The following is a 20,383-nucleotide window of genomic DNA, read 5'->3' as shown; positions in this document are numbered from 1 at the left end:
TCTTGGATATGAGGCTCCGAACTGCTGACTATACTCCAAATCTGCTCTAAGCAATAAAATGTCAGCAGCAGTGAACCCTAGTGGCAGCAGACATACTCGAAGTTGGAACCACACCAGAAACATTGCAATAACTGAGATTTGGGCACAAGCCTGAATTTCTAAGTTTTTTGGGAAGGTTCTTTGATGTAACAGAAACATCCATCTGTAATGTTTAGAATCAGGTTTATTATCCCTGACATAAGATGTGAAATTTGTTGTTTTGTGGCTGCAGTACAGTGAAAGGGGAGTCCAGGGAGGGGTAGCACCTCTGGTGAAGGGGCTTGTCGTGTCCATTCTGCGGCAGCTCACTCACCTTTGGTCCCCCTCGGACACTTAGCTCTCACCTGTTTGCATGTGACAGCGGCCACACCCCGGTAAACTGCTTTGACAGGGGACTAAACAGGCAAGGGAAGCCGTCGGCCTCAGACCCCGGTGAGATTGGGACATGCCTGGCCCAGCGTGTGAAGTCAGCTTCAGCAGACTGGGCAGATAGGATCTACAGTGAGATCCAACGGCCAGGAAGGTGGCTCTGCAACGCTCTGTGGAGAGGGAAGGACATGACAAGGCACAGAACACGTCACGGTCGTCCACGGCAACCAAGGAAGTCCCCAGTTTGTGACACTTGTCCATACCACTGGACATCTGAAGTCAAGAGAGTGAAACTGTCTCAGTGCAATGGGTTCTCCACTTTAAAAACTCTCCCGCACATGCCTCCTGTCATCATCTGACGTGGCGGACAACCACCACAGTGCAAGAACAAAATGTTACTGTAAGTTGCAAAAGAAAATTAAATGAGTAGTTCAAAATAGGCGTGATGCATCCAGAAAGGATCATTCCAATCGCACACCAATAAAAATTGATCAAGGTTAGAGCAGGACAAACTATTGGTAATGTTTTCACCTTGGAACATGAAGCTCTCAGCGAACTGTCAGGATGGAGCTCCCAGGATTGGACACCATCCATTCCAGCAGACTCAGGAGGAAAGCAATCAGCATAACCAGCGACACCACACACCCCGGCCACTCCCTGTCTGACCCGCTGCCGTCCAGCAAAAGGTTCAGGACACTAAAACCTAGAACAGATAGACTGAGGAACAGCTTCTACCCCAGAGCTGTGGCCTCCATCACACCACTCCCACAGAACAATGACTGAAACTGTGAGCACACACAAGGACTCAAATACTTGCACTAATGACACTTTGTGCATCACTGTGACATTCTGGTGCTGCTGTAACTTATTTTCTGCTACTTATCTATTTAATACAGTTTTTCTATTACTGTCTTGTTTTTATCTACCACTTTGTTTGATTGCCTGAGAGGAAGCCAAACAGAGTTTCATTGTACCTGTGTATAATGACAATAAAGATCATTCATTCATTCAACCATCTCCATCTCTGCACCATTGTTCATGAACATGTGGGGGCAGATAGTGTTCCCAGGCATTGGTGTATCCACACCAGGCCATGATGCAATCATTCAGGATACTCTTCACTACATCAATAGAAGTTTGTCAGAGTTGACATGGTTGACCTCAACTCTGAACTGACTGCACAACCTACAGATCATATTCTCAGATTATGTATTTATTTTTTATAACACAATTTTCCTCTTGCACAATTGGTTATTTGTCAGCCTAAAGTGTATGGTTTTACCTGTGGCTTTTCATGAATTCTATTGTATTTCTTTATTTTCCTGTAAATACTTGTAAGAAAATAAATCTTAAGGTAGAATATGATGACATATATGTATTTTGATAATAAAAATTACTTTGACTTTGAATTGGTCCAAAGAGCTTGTTTCTCTGCTGTGTGACTATGAAAACCCATGATCACTTCTCCATTAACCTGACAAGAACGTGGAGAAGTGTTGCTTTTAAAAGGGCAATTTCAGAGAGCACAAACCAGTACGGAAATAAGTATTTGAGTTTGTTTACTAAATCAAACCTATAATCAGCAATGCTTTCAGTAAAAAAAAATCCATCATTAAGGACCCCCATCACCCAAGACATGCTCTCTTCTCATTACTGCGATCAGTGCGGAAGTACAAGGACCTGAAGGAATACACTCAACATGTTGGGAACAGCTTCTTCTCCTCCACTATCAGATTTATGAGCTGGCAATTATCCAACCAATTTTAGGAAAAACTTCTTCCCCTCTGCCATCAAGTTTCTGAACGGACAATGAACCCATGAACACTACTTCACTATTTTTGTTCTTTTTTGTATTACTTGTTTAATCTTTTAGGTATATATTTCTTACTGTAATTTACAGTATATTTTGTCTTGCACTGTACTGCTGCTGCGTAACAGCAAACTTCACAACGAATGCCAGTGATATTAAAACTGATTCCGACTGTGTAATTTGCTTAATGAACTTTTCTTTCTGTTAAGGTGGAACAAGAACGCCTCGACAAAGTGTGGCCGAGCCTTCGTGTCCTTGCTCGTTCGTCCCCAACAGATAAACACACGCTAGTCAAAGGTATTCTATAGGAGCGTTGCTCATTAACACCACTGTACTGCTTCCTGTCGAACTGTGAAACCGGATCTGCAGCCCAAAGGTTACAGTTGATGCAGGCTTCTATTTTTGATTGCCCATTGGGATTGTGCAGGGCTTGGGGGAATGAGGTAACTTTAGGCCGTTTTGGATCCCTGTGCATGATACAAGTGCAAGGCATAAGATATTAGAACGGAAGGAGAGGATTCTGAAAATGGCAGATGGGAAATTGTGCCCGAGCTACTCGCAAAATAAAGTTTGGTGACTACGAGAGGGCATAATTTTGAGGTGATTGGGGGAAGGTATGAGTGGGGATGGCAAGGGTATGTTTTTTACACTGAGAGGGGGTGAATGTATATGTAACCCCCTGGGTCGCCTCAGGCTCGTTCAGCTCGTTCTCGTCTAGGGGGAGCAGCCTTCGGCCCCGCCAAACTGGGTAATCAGCTGGTGTGGATGCTGTGTGATTTCCCCACCCTGCCAAATAATAGACAGGACACCATATGCGATTAAATGATTACACTTTATAGAGATTACTAAAACTAAGTGATTAATAACGATACAGTATATATGAAGGAAAAGAAAATAAAGAAAAGGCGCCAAAACTTATCAAAGTCCAAACCACTTCGTGCACAACCATTGGAGCTCAATTAACGAAGTCTTCTGGCCACCATTCGATCCCCTCAGACCTCCTCGACTCGCAGCTCAGGACCACCCGAAGTGATCAACCAAGCACCCCTGGCGCGTCTGTCTTCGTCTCTTCTCCTCGCTGAACCTCCTGGCCTCAGACCCCCCGCTCGGGGTCCGTTCCGTCGCCCAGCTTACAGCATCGCGTCCTCTCTCTCTCTCACCCCCTCGCGCCAACTCCCCAAAAGCCCGCCAACACTAGTTCACAGACCCAGAAGAGAGAGAATAACATTAATCCCAATTGGTTAACAAATGAATACAATTCTCATTATCAGTAATTCTAAACCCAAACAAACTGCGAGAGAAAGCACTTATCACAACAAAGAAGCATTCCTACTTTTAACAAAACAAAGAAGCCATTTTGATTAACATACGCAGTAACGAAAGAACCCCCTTACACAAAAAAAACCCCACAAAAGAAGAAACTTCCTTACATATAGAACCTGCAATGCTTGGTGTAATGGTAGATGCAGATGCACTGGAATAATTAAGAGTCTCTTAGATAGGCATATGGATGAAAGAAAAATTGAAGGGCTACATGGGAGGGAAGGGCTAGATTGATTGTAGAGTGCGTTGTTGAGCCTGTAGAGTGGGGGTGGCATGGTAGCACAGCGGTCAGCACAATGCTTTACAGTATCAGCGGCCCCAGGTTCAGTTCCCGCCGCTGTCTGTAATTCTCCCCGTGACCGTCTGAGTTTCCTCCCACAGTCCAATGACATGCCGGTTGGTAGGTTAATTGGTCATTGTAATTAAGCTAGAGTTAAATTGGGGGATTGCCGGGCGGCAGGGCTCAGAGGGCCAGAACGGCCTGTTGTGCTCTGAATCTCAAAAGTTAATTCATTAATTAAAGTTCAGGCACAACATCATTGGCTGAAGGGCCGATACTGTGTTTTAAAGTTCTATATTCTGTGAAATTTGTTTTTGTCTTTGTATATCATAATATATTCTTATATAGACACAGGCGCCAAAGAACATACAACAGTATTTGACCTTCAGCCCATAATGTTGTGCTGACCTTTGAACCTACTCCACAGTCAATCTAACCTTCCTGTCTCACATTGCCCTGCGTTTTTCTATCATCCATGTGCCAGGATGCAGCCTGGATTAGTAGGCAAGTGCTATAAGCAGAGACTGGGCAAACTAAGGTTGTTTTATCTAGAGCGGCAGAGGCTGAGGGGAGAATCGATAGAGGTTTAAAAGATTTGGGGGGTGTGGGCATAGATAGAGTAGACAGACGGGATCTTTTTCTCCCCCCCGGGGTTAAAATGTCTAAAACTAGAGGACCTGAATTTAAGGTGAGAGAAGTAGACTTGAAAGGAGATGTGCAGGGCATTTCTTTTTTACATGGAGAGTGGTGGGTGCTTGAAATGTGCAGCCAGCACTAGCCGTACAGGCAGGTACAATCAGGTGTTGGATCCCTGTTTATTTTCTTATCTTTAGGGTTCTTCCGGGTGTCAGGAATGATGAACAGTCTTAATTCCAAGCTTTCAGTTTATTTTAGAGTATAAATAAACGTACAAATACTAAGAAAACTAAATAAAGAGCTGGGAAACGATGCTAAGAAGTGTATTGATGCGAAGACAAAGGAATAAAGATGGCTCCTCTGAAAAATTGATCGCTTTTATAATAAGATAAGAAAGATTCCTGAGATAGAAATAAACTAGGTTACATAATTACAACGATGACATCACGTGGGTAATGTGCTAATACAGCCAATGAAAAATGAGAAAGGTGTTAAACCGTTAGCTTTGCTGCTATACAGTTTTCTGCCAGTGAGTGGGAATGATCTACCGCGTACTGTGAAAAATATAGGAAGTTGCTAAAAAGTACAAATCTTTTAAAAAGTGTTATTAAATAGAAACAGTGGTTTCCAATAGAGGCATTTAAGAGACTCTTAAATATGCAGATCAATGTGTGGAGAATGGAAGGATTTGGACATGTGGAGACAAAAGAGGACTAGGTGTCATTACCCTTATTAGTTCTGTACAACACAGTGGCTAAAGGTCCACTTCCTGTTCAGAATTCTAATAGTTAATACCAATTGTTAATGTTGTTGACATAAGAGCAGAGTTTAGCCATTTGGGCCATCGAGTCGGCTGCACCATTCCAACACGGCTGGTTCATTATCCCTCTCAACCCCATTCTCCAGCCTGCTCCCCATTGCCTTCGATACCCTGACTAATCAAGAACTTATCAACCACCACTTTAAATATATCCAAAGACTTGGCCTCCACATCTGTCTGTGGTAATGAATTCCACAGATCCACTACCCCTCTGGCTAAAGAAATTCTTCCTCATCTCTGTTCTAAAGGGAAGTCCTTCTATTCTGAGACAATGTTCCCTGGTCCTGGACTCACCCACTATAGGAAATATCCTCTCCATGTTCACTCTTTCTGAGCCTTCCAATATTCAACAGGACTCACTTCACAAGTGCAGGGTTCTATGTTTGATCCTTGCCCTTGGGTGTAGTCTGCACCGAGATTGCACACACATTGTGTGAGTGCATGATTTCCACTGAGAGCTCTTGTTTCCTCCCAGATTCTGGTTGGTTAATAACATGCTGTACATTACCACCAGTAGTAAGGAACTGGCAAAAAAAAGGTTCACAGGGGAGCTGACAAATACCTGAGAGTGGATATTGAGGCACTACAGGGAATTAAGGGGAAAAATGGATCTGATGGAATTGTGCCTCTCAGGGGCTAGTATGTATCCAATGGGCCAAGTAGCCTCTAGTTGCAGAGAAATAAATGGATTACTTCAGAACCGAACAGTCTGAAAGAAGTCTTTCTATTTAATGCTCCTAAAAATGCTTATATGATATAAATTCCACCTCCAATAGAAAAAATCTTTATAATTCCCCCAGCTTTTGCAATAAGATATTATCTCAGACTCCAAGACAGATCTCCTCTAAGATTTCAGTCAGTGCTCTTTTATGAAAATATTTTAAGACTTTCAAACAAATGTCATCGAACATGGTAAAGAACGGAGTCTTTAAAATGTATGACGACGAGGTCAAACTATTTCCAAAGCTGTGTTTAGTCATAGGAGTTTGTGTAGGATAAATCCCAGCCCCTTGCTTTGTACAGATATAAATCTTGCTAATTTTGGATTACTTTTCCTTTCTCTCTTCCAAAGGCAATGATGGAAACTTTTATCTTTTCGTGGGAATTTTTATTTTGAACAGTCTTGCAGTGAGATCACTTCTTGAAGCACGACATGTTGTCAGGATTAGAAAGAATCTTCGGTGCTACACTGATTATATAGTTGGCAGTGGATGTGTGTAAACATTGCGCCAGAGTGAGAGATTAAATTCTAATGACCCATTCACAAAATGCTTCACTTTTACTAAGCACACCAAAATTGAATAGTCAATTAGTTGACCTCCTTGTGGAGTTTCTTACTAGGCTTATTTGATGTTAAAGAATCATTGTGGGAGTCCACTTTCCAGAAAATTCTGAAGTACTTTTGGAAATTGGAATTAATTTATAAAGTTTTTTGACTAATTTAATGCCCAAATGCAAACATTCTGGGAACAGTCAATGAAGTTTCCTTTAAACTGGCCTTTTGCGTGACTCCTTGTTGGCATGACTTGACTTGATGCCAAACGCCAGTAAATACAATCCCTTTACAAGGTGGTATATGGTAACAATTACATATATGTCATCATCATCATTACAATATGCCTGTTACACCACTGGCCTTTAGGGCAACCTCTGCTGTTTCTTTAACAATTTTTTTTTTGACCACTTGGGGGTGGTAGCCTTGAGCCTGCAGGACCAACTGGTGGACCACTCTTAGTCTGGCCTCTACCCTTTGACCTGTTTAGCATGTGTGACCCTACCAAGAGCCAACGCACAAGGTCCTGACTCCAGCCAACATAGCCCTCTGGGTCATTGAGGCATGCAAGCCTCCAAATCCTATGACAAGGTTGTGGTCCTCTTGTACTTTGGTGATAAATTTACTTTGAACTTTTCTCAAACTCAACCTCGGGAAAGAAATTGGGGTTAATACCCAGAAATAAAACCATCCCAACCGGAGATCGGTACATTTGGTAATGCGGGGTTTGCTTTGGAATTTCACTCCTACTGTGAGAGGTGCAGCTACCAACGTACCTTTCAAAATGTACTGCAGGATAATAACCTTCCTTGAGTTTCTCATTGACAGAATAAATTAGGAGATTATAATTTAGAAAGTACCATCATAGAAATCCACAAGGATGTAGCCAGGACTCAAGAGTTTGAGTTAAAGGAAGGGATTAGGCAGGCTAGGACTTTATTCCTTGTTGTGTGAAACACTGAGAGTTGATCTCACCATCCAGGCATCCAGGGCATGCCCTCTTCTCACTTTAACCATCAGAGAGGAGAAGGCTCAACGATTTAAGACCAGCTTCTTCCCCTCCACCATCAGATTTCTAAACGGCCCATAAGTACTACTTTACTATTTTGCTCTCTTTTTGCATTACAATATATTTTATTGTAATCTACAGTAATTTTTAATGTATTTCACTATAATGCTGCTGCAGAACAACAAATTTCAAGACGTGGGTTGGTGATGTTAAATCTGATTCTGATTTGTTGTTACGCAGCAGCAGTGCATTGCAAAACCTTTGAATAAAAGCTAAATTACAGTAGGATTTATATAATATGTGTTAAGTAATGCAGGAAAAGAAGTAGTGAGGTAAAATTTATGGGTTCAGTGTCCACTCACAGAGAGGAAGAGGTTATTCCTGTGTTGTTGAGTGCGTGCCTTCTGGCTGCTCGGCCTACTCCCTGATGGTGGCCATGAGAAGGTGGCATGTCCTGGATGCCAGTGAGGCTGGTGCCCATGATGGAGGTGGCAGAGTTTACCATATAACCATATAACAATTACAGCATGGAAACAGGCCATCTCGGCCCTTCTAGTCCGTGCTGAACACTTACTCTCACCTAGTCCCACTGGCCCGCACTCAGCCCATAACCCTCTATTCCTTTCCTGTCCATATACCTATCCAATTTTACTTTAAATGACAATACTGAACCTGTCTCTACCACTTCTACTGGAAGCTCATTCCACACAACTACCACTCTCTGAGTAAAGAAATTCCCCCTTGTTACCCTTAAACTTCTGCCCCCTAACTCTCAAATCACGTCCTCTTGTTTGAATCTCCCCTACTCTCAATGGAAAAAGCCTATCCACGTCAACTCGATCTATCCCCCTCATAATTTTAAATACTCCTATCAAGTCCCCCCTCAACCTTCTACACCCCAAAGAATAAAGACCTAACTTGTTCAACCTTTCTCTGTAACTTAGGTGCTGAAACCCAGGTAACATTCTAGTAAATCTCCTCTGTACTCTCTTTATTCTGTTGACATCTTTCCCTATAATTCAGTGACCAGAACTGTACACAATACTCCAAATTCGGCCTTACCAATGCCTTGTACAATTTTAACATTACATCCCAGCTCCTATACTCAATGCTCCGATTTATAAAAGCCAGCTTCCTGCAGCTTAATTCGATCCTGTGCAGTGCCCTCCTCATACCAGACAGTGATACAGATTACATCTTTAGAAAGCTTATAGAGATGTATAAAATCAAGAGGGGTATAGATGGGGTGGATGGGCATGTGTTTGTACCTTCCCCCATGACTCTCCTGTGTGTTCTGGTTTCCTCCCACAGTCCAAAGACATACTGTTTAGTAGGTTGATTGATCACTGTAAATTGTCCTGTGATTAGGCTAGGATTAAAAATTGGGGGATTGCTGGGCAGTGTGGCACAATGGGCCTATTCCGCGATGTGGCTTAATAAATAAATAAATGGTCTGGGGTGTGTTGTCATGCACAAGTTCAGTTGGGTGTCCTTTTTTGAAACAGGTATTATTGACAGCACCATCGGAGAAATGCGGCAGGTTGTGGCTGTAACCGGAGATGGAACGAACGATGGACCAGCGTTGAAGAAAGCTGATGTTGGCTTCGCCATGGTACACTTCCCTTTTCCTCAATATGTCACATTACCACTGAATTATGTTTGGTGTCATTTGGAAAGGTTCAAAGGGATGTGGGCCAAATGCAGGCAAATGGGACTGGCTTTCGTGGGCACCTTGATTAGCTGCACGGCCTGGACAGGTTGGGCTGACTGCCTTGTTTCAGTGCTGTATTATTCCTTGGTTCTATTGATTCATTTAAGAGGCACTTTGTGTCATCTTTGCATTCTGGTTATGCTCTCATTTCTAATAAAAACAGTGGGTTTGAATCCCATTCAAGGAATTAGAGCACTTCACGAAGAAAGATTTAGTGCTTTCTGGCGTGTATGTGCTTCTGTCGATTCCTCTAGTAACCCAAACGGGTACATCTCCTATTCTTGATGTGGGAGAAATCGGCAGTAGCAGAACATTGCATATGCAACAACCACAGGATTGACTTTGATGACCCAAAACTACAGTGCCACACCAGTGGGTTTTGGGACCGCCCGGTGAAGGAAGCCTTTGAAATAAGACTGAAGAATAAGTATTTCAACAAAGACAAAAAAGCTCTCATTCTAAGTAAGAATTGGAATATGATTGTAAACAAGATGGGACAGCGGAAACCTGATTGGTTGAGATCTATCCAATCGGGAGGGATGGACAACGGGGGTATCTACACCACCAGACCAGACGCACCTCAGCATCATCTCTGATGAAGATGGCAGAGTTGGTCATCGAAACATTAGTTATAATGGACACCTGGACCCGCTGGAACCCTGAGAAGAGTTTATTCTTCATTGAGGTCAGTCTTAAAGATGGCGCCAGATGACAATGCAACCAATGACAACGCCCTGCTGACAGTTCACGAAACTGCTCCTGTTGCTGCTGCTTCTTTCAAATATGATTCTCCTCCTAAGCGGCGTGCAATTGAAATCTGATTTACATTTTGATGACGTATTTTTGGGCCGAATGAGTGATCTGGCGCTTTGCTCCCTCCGAGGGAGTTTGGTGAGGTTTGGCACAGAGTGTGCTGCCTGGAGTCAAAGCACGAGCCCTTGATCGGCTCCATTGTTTCTCTCTGATTGAGGTGTCGAGGGGCGCGAGCCCGTGATCGGCTGCATTGTTTCTCTCTGATTGAGGTGTCGAGGGGCGCGAGCCCGTGATCGGCTCAATCACTTCTCTCTGATTGAGGTGTCGAGGGGCGCGAGCCCTTGATCGGCTCCATTCCTTCTCTCTGATTGAGGTGTCGAGGGGCGCGAGCCCGTGATCGGCTCCATCGTTTCTCTCTGATTGAGGTGTCGAGGGGCGCGAGCCCGTGATCGGCTCCATTGTTTCTCTCTGATTGAGGTGTCGAGGGGCGCGGGCCCGTGATCGGCTCCATTGTTTCTCTCTGATTGAGGTGTCGAGGGGCGCGAGCCCTCGATCGGCTCCATTGTTTCTCTCTGATTGAGGTGTCGAGGGGTGCGAGCCTGTGATCGGCTCCATCACTTCTGTCTGATTGAGGTGTCGAGGGGCGCGAGCCCGTGATCGGCTCCATCACTTCTCTCTGATTGAGGTGTCGAGGGGCGCGGGCCCGTGATCGGCTCCATTGTTTCTCTCTGATTGAGGTGTCGAGGGACACGAGCCCGTGATCGGCTCCATCACTTCTCTCTGATTGAGGTGTCGAGGGGCACGGGCCCGTGATCGGCTCCATCACTTCTCTCTGATTGAGGTGTCGAGGGGCACGGGCCCGTGATCGGCTCCATTGTTTCTCTCTGATTGAGGTGTCGAGGGGTGCGGGCCCGTGATCGGCTCCATTGTTACTCTCTGATTGAGGTGTCGAGGGGCGCGGGCCCGTGATCGGCTCCATTGTTTCTCTCTGATTGAGGTGTCGAGGGGCGCGAGCCCGTGATCGGCTCCATCACTTCTCTCTGATTGAGGTGTCGAGGGGCACGAGCCCTTGATCGGCTCCATCGCTTCCGTGCGACTGAAGCATTGAGTGAGGACGAAAGCAGAGGATGGGCACGTGTTCAGCGACGTCTGCCTGTGTCTCCCTCTTGCCAGCTGCTGACGGAGGGAAGTGCAGGATTCTTGAGATCCTCGTTGCAAGGGTTGACAAGGCTGTGGTCTCGTTTTGGGGGTCTTTGAGGCTCACATTGCATGTGCTCCTGGATTACTCTTTTTTTTCTGTTTTTGTTCTGTTATATTGGGGCAGTCAGTGCAGTTTGGGACACCTCAGCAAAGAATAGCCCCAGGGCCTGCAAGGGGTAGTGGCACAGCGCTGAACTGAACTACACTGGATACTACTGGACTCCTGGTTTGATGTTTAATATTCTATGTGTGGTCCGCTCACTTTTAGCCGTTGGCACAACGTTCTTTTTCGCACATTGAGTGTTTGAACGGGTTCCATGCTGTTGTTTTGTGGCTGCCTGTAGATGGACAAATCTCCGGAGTTGTGTTCTGTATACATACTCTGACAATTAATGTACTTTGAATCTCTGAACTTTGACTTTATATATTCAGTTGGATCACTTGGCTTTCTTCCACTGGCGCCCAATCCAAATTGGTCCAGATAGACCTGGTAGAAGTCAGATTTATGTTCCATTATAGACACACGAGATTTTGCAGGTGCTGGAAATCCAGAGCAATACACACACACACACAATGCTGGAGAAGCTCAGAAGGTCAGGCAGCATTGAAAGAGTGGAATGAACGGCTGATGTTTTGGGCCAAGGGTCTCAGGCTGTTTATTCCCCTTTATTGACGCTGCTTGACCTGCTGAGTGCCTCCAGCATGTTGTGTGTGTTGCCCTGCCAGCGTTTAGTCTGTGGTATTTAACTGCATTCAGACTCAGCACTTTGAAACCATGGGAATTGTTTTCCGTCTGTCTGCCACTTTTAATACAGAGACTTTTTATCAGCTGCTCCAGCGTTTTGTGTGCGTTGCTCATATATTCCATCGGAGTTCTTGCAGTAGTAACTAGACACAAGAATTTCTGCAGATGCTGGAAGTCCAGAGCAACACACTCAAAATGCTGGCAATACTCAGCAGGTCAGGCAGCATCTGTGGAGAGAGCTTTAGTATCTCAGGTCCTCAAAGGATGCAAGGTTAGTAGGCATCCTAGTCCAGATAGTAGGTAATAAAATGGTTGTCCCAGACTTCCTGGTCATTGGGTTCCTCCCTGCAATGTATCACATGTGAAGTGACATCATCCTATGAAAATCTGGGGTGCATGTGTGAACCCCACCCCTGGTCCATAAAACAAACCAGTTTCCCTTCCACTGACTCTGTCTACATTTCTCACTGCCTTGAGATAATCAAGGACACCTCCCAGCCCAGGCATTCCTACCTCTGTCCTATCAGGCTGAAAGTTCATACCACCAGGCTCAAAGACAGCTTCTATCCCATTGTGATCAGACTCCTGAACAGACTTCTTGTATGATAAAGATGACCTCTTCATCTCTCTAGCTTGTTGTGGCCCTTGCATTTGCACTGCACTTTCTCTGAAACAGCAGCACTATATTCTAAATTCTGTTCACTTTTTACATGCCTTGATGTGCTTATAGTCTATGCCTTGTACTTTCTATATTCTGGGTTTTTCAGCTGATCTTTCTCGTTTTTTTTGTGTGCGGAGGAGGGGGATGTGTGTGTTCCATTTCTGTTTGTTTTTTGGTGCGGTGTGGAGGGATTTGGGGGTTGATGATCGTGTTGCCATTCCTTTCTTGGTTTCGTGGCTATTTGGAGAAGAAGAATTTCAGAGTTGTATACTTTTATAATAAATACTTTTGATGTGTGGCGTAATCTCCCTACAACACCTTCCCCTGTATCTAGGTACATATGGCAGCATAGTGGTTGTTGCCGTTGTTCCTTTTCTTGCCTTGTGGCGCATCGGGTGACATTTTTGCCAATTCCGTATCATTTGACTTTTTTACGAGGCCGAGTTCCTAGCTCGACGCTCAATCCAGCACGGATGGAAAGCGTGCAAGGAGCCAGCTGGATTCAAGCTTGGGACCACTCGCCTCCAAAGTCCGGTGCTGGTACCAGTATATCACCGGCTGGCTATTGTAGCGGTCAGCATAACGCTAGTACAGTGCTAGCCAACATCGATCGTTGTCTGTAAGGAGTTTGTACGTTCTCCCCGTGTGAGTGCTCCTGTTTCCTCTCACATTCCAAAGCCATACGGATTAGTACGTTAATTGGTCACAGGGTGTAATTGATCTGTGCGGATTCGTTGGGTCAGAAGATCCTGTTATCATGCTGTATCTCTAAAGTTAATAAAAACAATAAAACCAATACCTGCACGAGGGGCATTTGATCAGACTGCTGTGATGACAGAAAGCCAGAAGCTTGTCAAATTTCCCTGTGAGAAAGAAACTATTCCCCAGCAACACACGCACACAAAATGCTGGAGGAACTCAGCAGGCCAGGCAGCATCGATGGAAATGAATAAACAGTTGACGTTTCCAGCCGAGACGCTTCTTCAGGACTGGAAAGGAAGGGGTAAGACACCAGAATAAAAAGGTGGGGGGAGAGTGGGAAGAAGGATAAGGATAGCTAGAAGGTGGTAGGTGAAACCATAAGCACAAGAGATCCTGCAGATGCTGGAAGTCCAGAGCAACACACTCAAAAAGCTGGAGGACCTCAGCAGGTCAGGCAGCATCTATGGAAATGAATAGATAGTCAACGTTTAAGACCAAGGTCCTTTGTTCGGGACATTCTCCATGTGTTTCTCAGGCAGAGATAAAAGAACATCAAGCAACAAATTTCTGAGCGACTGGCGATCATTTCTAACAGCCAGAGCAGATGCTAAATCTTCTGCCTAATGTCACCCCGTGATGATGCGTGGAGACTAATTGTTTTTGATGTTCAATTTATTTCTGTGTTAGTGAGAATTGCACTGGCTTTATTTAGCAGTGCAGCTGTATGCCTGGCTTTCTGGCAGCTTGCGAGCTACTTTTGTATTTCACACAGGAGGTCTCGTCTGCCAGTTGGGCATTTCGGAATTGGACTGCGTACAAGAAAAGTGAAGTTACTATGTGGCTTCAGTTGGGAAACAGATAGATCTAACGTGGTAATTCACTTAAAAATCAGGCCTACAGACCGATACACTGCGGTCTAATGAGGCTTTGGATTGTTGTGTTGAATATAGCCAAGTGCAGAGCTATTTGTTAGCGCAAGAGATTCTGCGGATGCTGGAAATCTAGAGCAATGCACACAAGACACCGGAGAAACTATTCAGGTTAGCAGAATGCTGTTATAGTTCCCACTACCTGGGTTCAATTCTGCTGCTGTTTGTATGGTCTCCCCATGAACGCGTGGGTTTTCTCTGCGTGCTCCAATTTCCTGCTTCATTCCAAAGCCGTAGCGGTTCTTAGGTTAATCAGGTGGCATAAGCTTGTTGAGCCAGAAGTGACTGTGCTGTACTGTACCTCTTGGTTTTTTTTAAAAAACAGATTTCACGACATATGTCAGTGATAATAAACCTGACTCTGATTCTGGGTCACCCAGTACCTGTGAAGGGAAATGAAGAGTTGATGCTTCTGGTCAAGACCCTTCACCGGGACATGAAAGGTCTGATGGATGGTCTCAGCCCATAAAGTTAACTGTTCATTTCCTGCCATAGACGCTGCCTGACCTGCTGAGTTCCTCCACCATTTTGTGTGTGTGTGTTGATTCACAGAATTCAATAGGTGCATTTAGTGCCAGAGAAATTTTTCAATAGGTGCATTTAATGTCAGAGATATGTATACAATATACATCCTGAAATTCTTTTTCTTCGCAAACATCCACAAAAGCAGAGGAATGCCCCAAAGAATGAATGACGGTTAAATGTTAGAACCCCAAAGTCCCCCCAGCTCCCCCTCCCACGCACAAACAGCAGCAGGGCAAAGACCCCCACCAGCAAAAAGCATCAGCACCCCCCCCCCCACCGAGCACTCACGTGTGCAGCAAAGCATCAATAAAGACACAGACTTGCAGTACCCCAAACACTTTTGAGATTTTGACATTAGTGCATAAGGGAAGAGAGTTGTAGTTTGAAGTTAAGGTAGACATATATACAATTAGTGTGAAATTTTGGGTGGTTAATTTTAAAATAAAATAGGTGATCGATAGCTGAGTTTCTTCAGCATTGCAGCATCAGTGTATTCTATGTACTCTTCCACTGGATTATTATTTGATAAAGCACACCAGACTGATAAACAAGAGATTCTACAGATATTGAAAAACCCAGAAGCCACACACACACACACACACACGTGCATGCACACACACAATGCTGGAGGAACTCAGCAGGTCATGCAGCATCTAAAACCAGTTGACATTTCAGACCAAGAGTCCTGACAAAGGGCCTTGGCCCAAAACTTCGATTGTTTGTTAATTTCCATGGATGCCGCCTGACCTGCTGAGTTCCTCCAGCACCGTGTGTGCGTGCTGCTCTGGGTTTCCAGCATCTGCGGAATCTCCTGTGTCTGTGATTGATAACTGCTGCAGACCCGGGCAGAAGAGCACAATTCCAGAGTAAGCCTTACAAAAAGAGAGTCGACGATTCTGGCTGAGACGCCTCATCAGGACCCGTTTCCGTGCCGTGTCTCTCCATAACACTGCATTGCAGTGGTGAAAGGTTCCGTGACAATGAAGAAAGTCAAGCTGAAGGCCCTCAGTAGAGCAGTGACAATTGATTAGATCGCTCGTAGGTTCTCCTTTCTGACTTCAAAGGAAAAGGAACAGGAGTGTCCTCTGAAAATTAATGCACACTTGTGTTTTGAGCTGATTAGACTACTGTAACACACTCTTCTCAGGACTGCTCAGGACAGATATAAATCAGCTGCAGCTTGTTCAAAAAATGCAAGAATCCTCACCAAAAAAAGAAAATCTGAGCACATTTCACCGGTTTTGGCATCATTACACTGGCTGCCTTGTGTCCTTTAGGATTAATATTAAAATACTCTTAAGGCTCTGAATAATCTCGCTTCTTTGTATGTTTTGGAGTGTCTATTCCCCCTTACATTCCTACTCATAATCTTAGATCCACAGATACTGGTTTGCTTAATATTCCTAAAGCCGAGCATATAAGAACTGGTGATGAGGGCTCTTATGCTCCAAGAATCTGGAATACTCTGTCGACTGAGATAGACCAAGAAAAGTGTGGAAAGTGTGGAAAACTTTACTGTGGAAAGTTTCAAACCACTTCTAAAAGCCTACTTTTAAATTTGGCCTACTTATTGGATTACTTAATGCCTGTTGATGATATATTCAGTTACATTTTATTCAATAGAATGTTTTTACTTACGATTTTTAATTTTGTCTTGTATTTTTATGACTATTTTGATCTATCTTTGCAATCGAGCTATTTCATAAATTATATTATAATATCTTTACAGTTGTGTTGTCTGGTAATGTGGGTGGGAGCTCTACAGGGTGCTGCAAGTGGGTGGAATTCAGCAAACACTTTTCTAGTTGTCAGCCTATTCTGCAAAGTATGGTTGAGAATACTGGACAGAGTTCCTGATCTGGTTTGGTTTGGGCTTTAAAGGGCATTGCAGGAACCGATGTCGCAAAGGAGGCGTCAGACATCATCCTGACAGACGATAACTTCACCAGCATCGTTAAGGCCGTGATGTGGGGCCGCAATGTGTACGACAGCATCTCCAAGTTCCTGCAGTTCCAACTGACAGTAAACGTGGTCGCAGTTATCGTCGCCTTTACTGGAGCCTGCATCACCCAGGTAAGTCCTTGTGGTGCTGGGCAACGTTGGCACATAAGACCATAAGACATAGAAGTAGAATTAGGCCATTTGGCCCATCGAGTCTGCTCCATCATTTCATCATTGCTGATCCATTTTTCCTCTCAACCCAATCTTCTTCCTTCTCCCCGTATCCCTTCTTTCCCTGACCAATCATGAATCTATCAACCTCTGCCTTAAATATACTCAATGACTTGGCCTCCACAGCTACCCGTGGCAACAAATTGCATAGATTCACCATTCTCTGGCTGAAGAAATTTCTCCCCAACTCCGTTCTAAAAGGACTCCCCTCTATTCTGAGGCTGTGTCTCCTGGTCTTCGATTTCTCCACCATAGGAAACATCCTCTCCACATCCATCTATTGAGGCCTTTTAACATTCAATGGGTCTCAGTGAGGTCACCCATCATTCTTTTAAATTCCAGTGACTAGAGGTTCAGAGCCATCAAATGCTCTTCATGTGATAAGCCTTTCAATCCTGGAATCATCTTCGTGATCTTCCTTTGAACCCTCACCCTTCTCAATCCCATTTTCCTGCCTTCTCCCCATAACCTTTGGTGCCCTTACTTATTAAGTACCTGTCAACCTCTGCTTTAAATAGACCCAATGACTTGGCCTCCACAGCCGTCTGTGGCAATGAATTCCACAGATTCACCACCCTCTGGCTAAAAAAACATTCCTCCCTATTTCTGTTCTAAAGGGATGGCCTATTCGGAGACTGTGTCCTTTAGTCCTAGACTTCCCCACTATTGGAAACATCCTCTTCACGTCCACTCTTTCCAGGCCTTTTATATTCAGTAGGTTTCAATAAAATCCCCCCACCCTCATTGTTATAAACGCCAGCGAGCACAGGGCCAGAGCCACTAAACATCACTTCTTGCATGGCCCTGTAGCTGTACTCTGTTCAACTCTGTGTATGTACTCTTAGACTGTCCAGTTCATTACAACAAACAGTACTTAGAGTCAAAGAGTATCACAGCACACAAACAGGCTCTTCGGCCCATCTTAATCCATGCTGACCTGGTCCCATCTACCTACATCCAGACCATAGTCTTCCTAGCCCTTCACGTCCACGTACCCTTCCGAGCTTCTCTTAAGAGGTTCTGTGGATGCTGGAAATCCAGAGTAACACGCAGAAAACGATGGAGGGGCTCAACAGGCCAGGCAGCATCTGCGGAGGGGAATAAACAGTCGACATTTTGGGCTGAGACCCTTCAACAGGGCTGGAAAGGAAGGGGGGGGGGGAAAGCCAGAACAAGTTCAGGGGGAGGAAGAGTACAAGCTGGAAGGTGATAGGTGAAGCCAGGTGAGATGGAGGTGGGGGGGCGGTGTGTGAGGGGTGATAAAGTGAGAATCTGGGAGGTGATAGGTGGAAAAGATAGGCTGAAGAAGAAGGAATCTAATAGGAGAGGAGAGTGGGCCATGGGAGAAGGGGGAGGAGGAGGAGGAGGAGTCATAACGGGGGTAAAGTTCTACTTGTGCCTATCTACCAGCTTATGAGCCTCCACATCCAGCACATCGTCCTCTGCAGCTTCTGCCATCTTCATCAGGATCCTACAACGTACTGCATCTTTCCCTCCCCATCCTCATTCTCCACTTTCCACAGGGATCGCTCTCTACGTGACTCCCTTGCAATGTTACCTCTACGGTGTTTTTTTTTACAGCTGTTTGGACCAATCATTGCTCTGAGCAGGACATCTTTACATGGCCTGAAAGCTTTGCAGCATGCTAAATGTTTATATGTTAAGAAAATTCCAGCTGCGTGGCCACAAAGGCTATGTGCATGGCGGCATTTCAGTTACTGCGCTGTCGTGCATCCCAGAGGGAACAGTGCTCCATTGTCCACATCCCTCACCACTGACTGTCCTTCTGGCACTTACCCCTGCAAGCAGGACAAATGTTACACCTGTCCCTATGACTCCTCCCTCACTACCATTCAGAGCCCCGAGCTGAGGCAACACTTCACCTACGAGTCCATCCATCAAGTCAGCCTCCCTTCCATTGAATTTGTCTACACTTCCTGCTGCCTCGAAATCATCTAGGGCCCCGCCCACCTCTGTCCTCTCCCATCAGAGAGGAGACACAAAAGCAAACCCCTCCCCACCACTGAGCACATCAATAAGGACATCCCACCATCCAGGCCATGCTTTCTTCTCCCTACTGTGATTGGGAATGAGGTACAGGAGTCCCAGGCCCCACACCACCAGATTCAACAACAGTTATTACCCCCTCAACTAACAGGATCTTGAACCAGTATAGATAACTTCATTCAACTCAACACTGAACTGATTCCACAACCTACGGACGCACTTTCAAGGATCCTACAACTCATATTGTCAGTATTACTTTTTTATTTTTTATTATTACCTTTTTTTTGCATCTTCTGCCATGCGATTCCTAAATGGACATTGAACCCATGAACATTACATCACATTTTTAAAATATTTATGTATTATTTCTGTTTTGCACTATTTTTAATCTAACTATTTAATAAACATATGCAGTGGTGCTGGAAATTTGGTGAACACTGTAGAATTTTCTCTATTTCTGCATAAAAATGGCCTAAAATGTGATCATATCTTCATGCAAGTCCTGAAGCCAGATAAAAAGAACCCAATTAAATAAATAACACAAAAAACATTGTTCATTTGTTTATTGAGAAGAGTGATCCAATATTACATGTATTTGTTAGAAAAAATATGTGAACCTCTGGTGTAATGCCTTCTACAAAATCTATTTGGAATCGGGTGTTGCAATCAATGAGATAAGATTGGAGATGTGGGTTGTAGAGGTGCCCTGCCCTATAAAGACACACGCAGTCAGGTTACTGACAGAGCCTGCTCTTCTCAAGAAAGATCTGTTTATGTGCACCATGCCGTAAACAAAACAACTTTCAGAGGACCTTAGAAGAATTATAGAGTTGAATGAAGCTGGAAAAGGCTACAAAAGCATTTCTAAAGACCTGAGTGTTCATCTGTCAGAGAAATTGTCTACAAATGGAGGAAACTCAGTACTGTTGCTGTTCTCCCTAGGAGTGGGCGTCCTGCAAAGATCACACCAAAAGCACAACGTGCAATGCTGAAGGAGGTGAAAAAGAACCCAGGAGTAACAACAGAGATCTCTAGAACTTACTGAAGTCTCTGTTCATGTGCCCACTTTAAGAAAAACACTAACAAGAATGGTGTTCATGGAAGGACACTATGGAGGAAACCACTGCTCTCTGAAATAAACATTGTTGCATGTCTCGCTTGTAAAAGAACACCTGGATGTTCTGCAATGCTCCTAGGACAATATTCTGTGGACAGATGAGACAGAAGTTGAACTTCTTGGCAGAAATGCACATTGCTATGTTTGGAGGGAGAAGGGCACTGCACACCAATAGTAAAACCTCATCCCAGTTGTGAAGCATGGTAGAAGGAGCATCATGGTTTGGAGCTGCTTTGCTGCCTCAGAGGCTGGACACTTTCAATCTTTGAGGGAACAATGAATTCAAAATTGTTTCAGCATTT

General features: G+C 44.5%; 1 protein-coding gene across 8 annotated transcripts in view; it reads left to right on the top strand.

The window, feature by feature from the left end:
• Nucleotides 1–20,383, top strand: part of LOC140717343 (plasma membrane calcium-transporting ATPase 1-like) — a 328,298-nt gene that overhangs the window by 271,845 nt on the left and 36,070 nt on the right. For all 8 annotated transcript variants that reach the window (XM_073030837.1, XM_073030844.1, XM_073030840.1 and 5 more), the window contains 3 exons: nucleotides 2,428–2,515; nucleotides 9,065–9,171; nucleotides 16,667–16,858. In XM_073030837.1, coding sequence (XP_072886938.1) covers nucleotides 2,428–2,515; nucleotides 9,065–9,171; nucleotides 16,667–16,858 — 387 coding nt within the window. The remainder of the gene's footprint in view (nucleotides 1–2,427; nucleotides 2,516–9,064; nucleotides 9,172–16,666; nucleotides 16,859–20,383) is intronic.

The sequence above is a fragment of the Hemitrygon akajei genome, chromosome 27 (assembly GCF_048418815.1).
Source record: "Hemitrygon akajei chromosome 27, sHemAka1.3, whole genome shotgun sequence".
Classification (NCBI taxonomy): domain Eukaryota; kingdom Metazoa; phylum Chordata; class Chondrichthyes; order Myliobatiformes; family Dasyatidae; genus Hemitrygon; species Hemitrygon akajei.
Note: the sequence above shows the minus strand (reverse complement) of the source record. Positions and strands in the feature narration are given on the sequence as shown.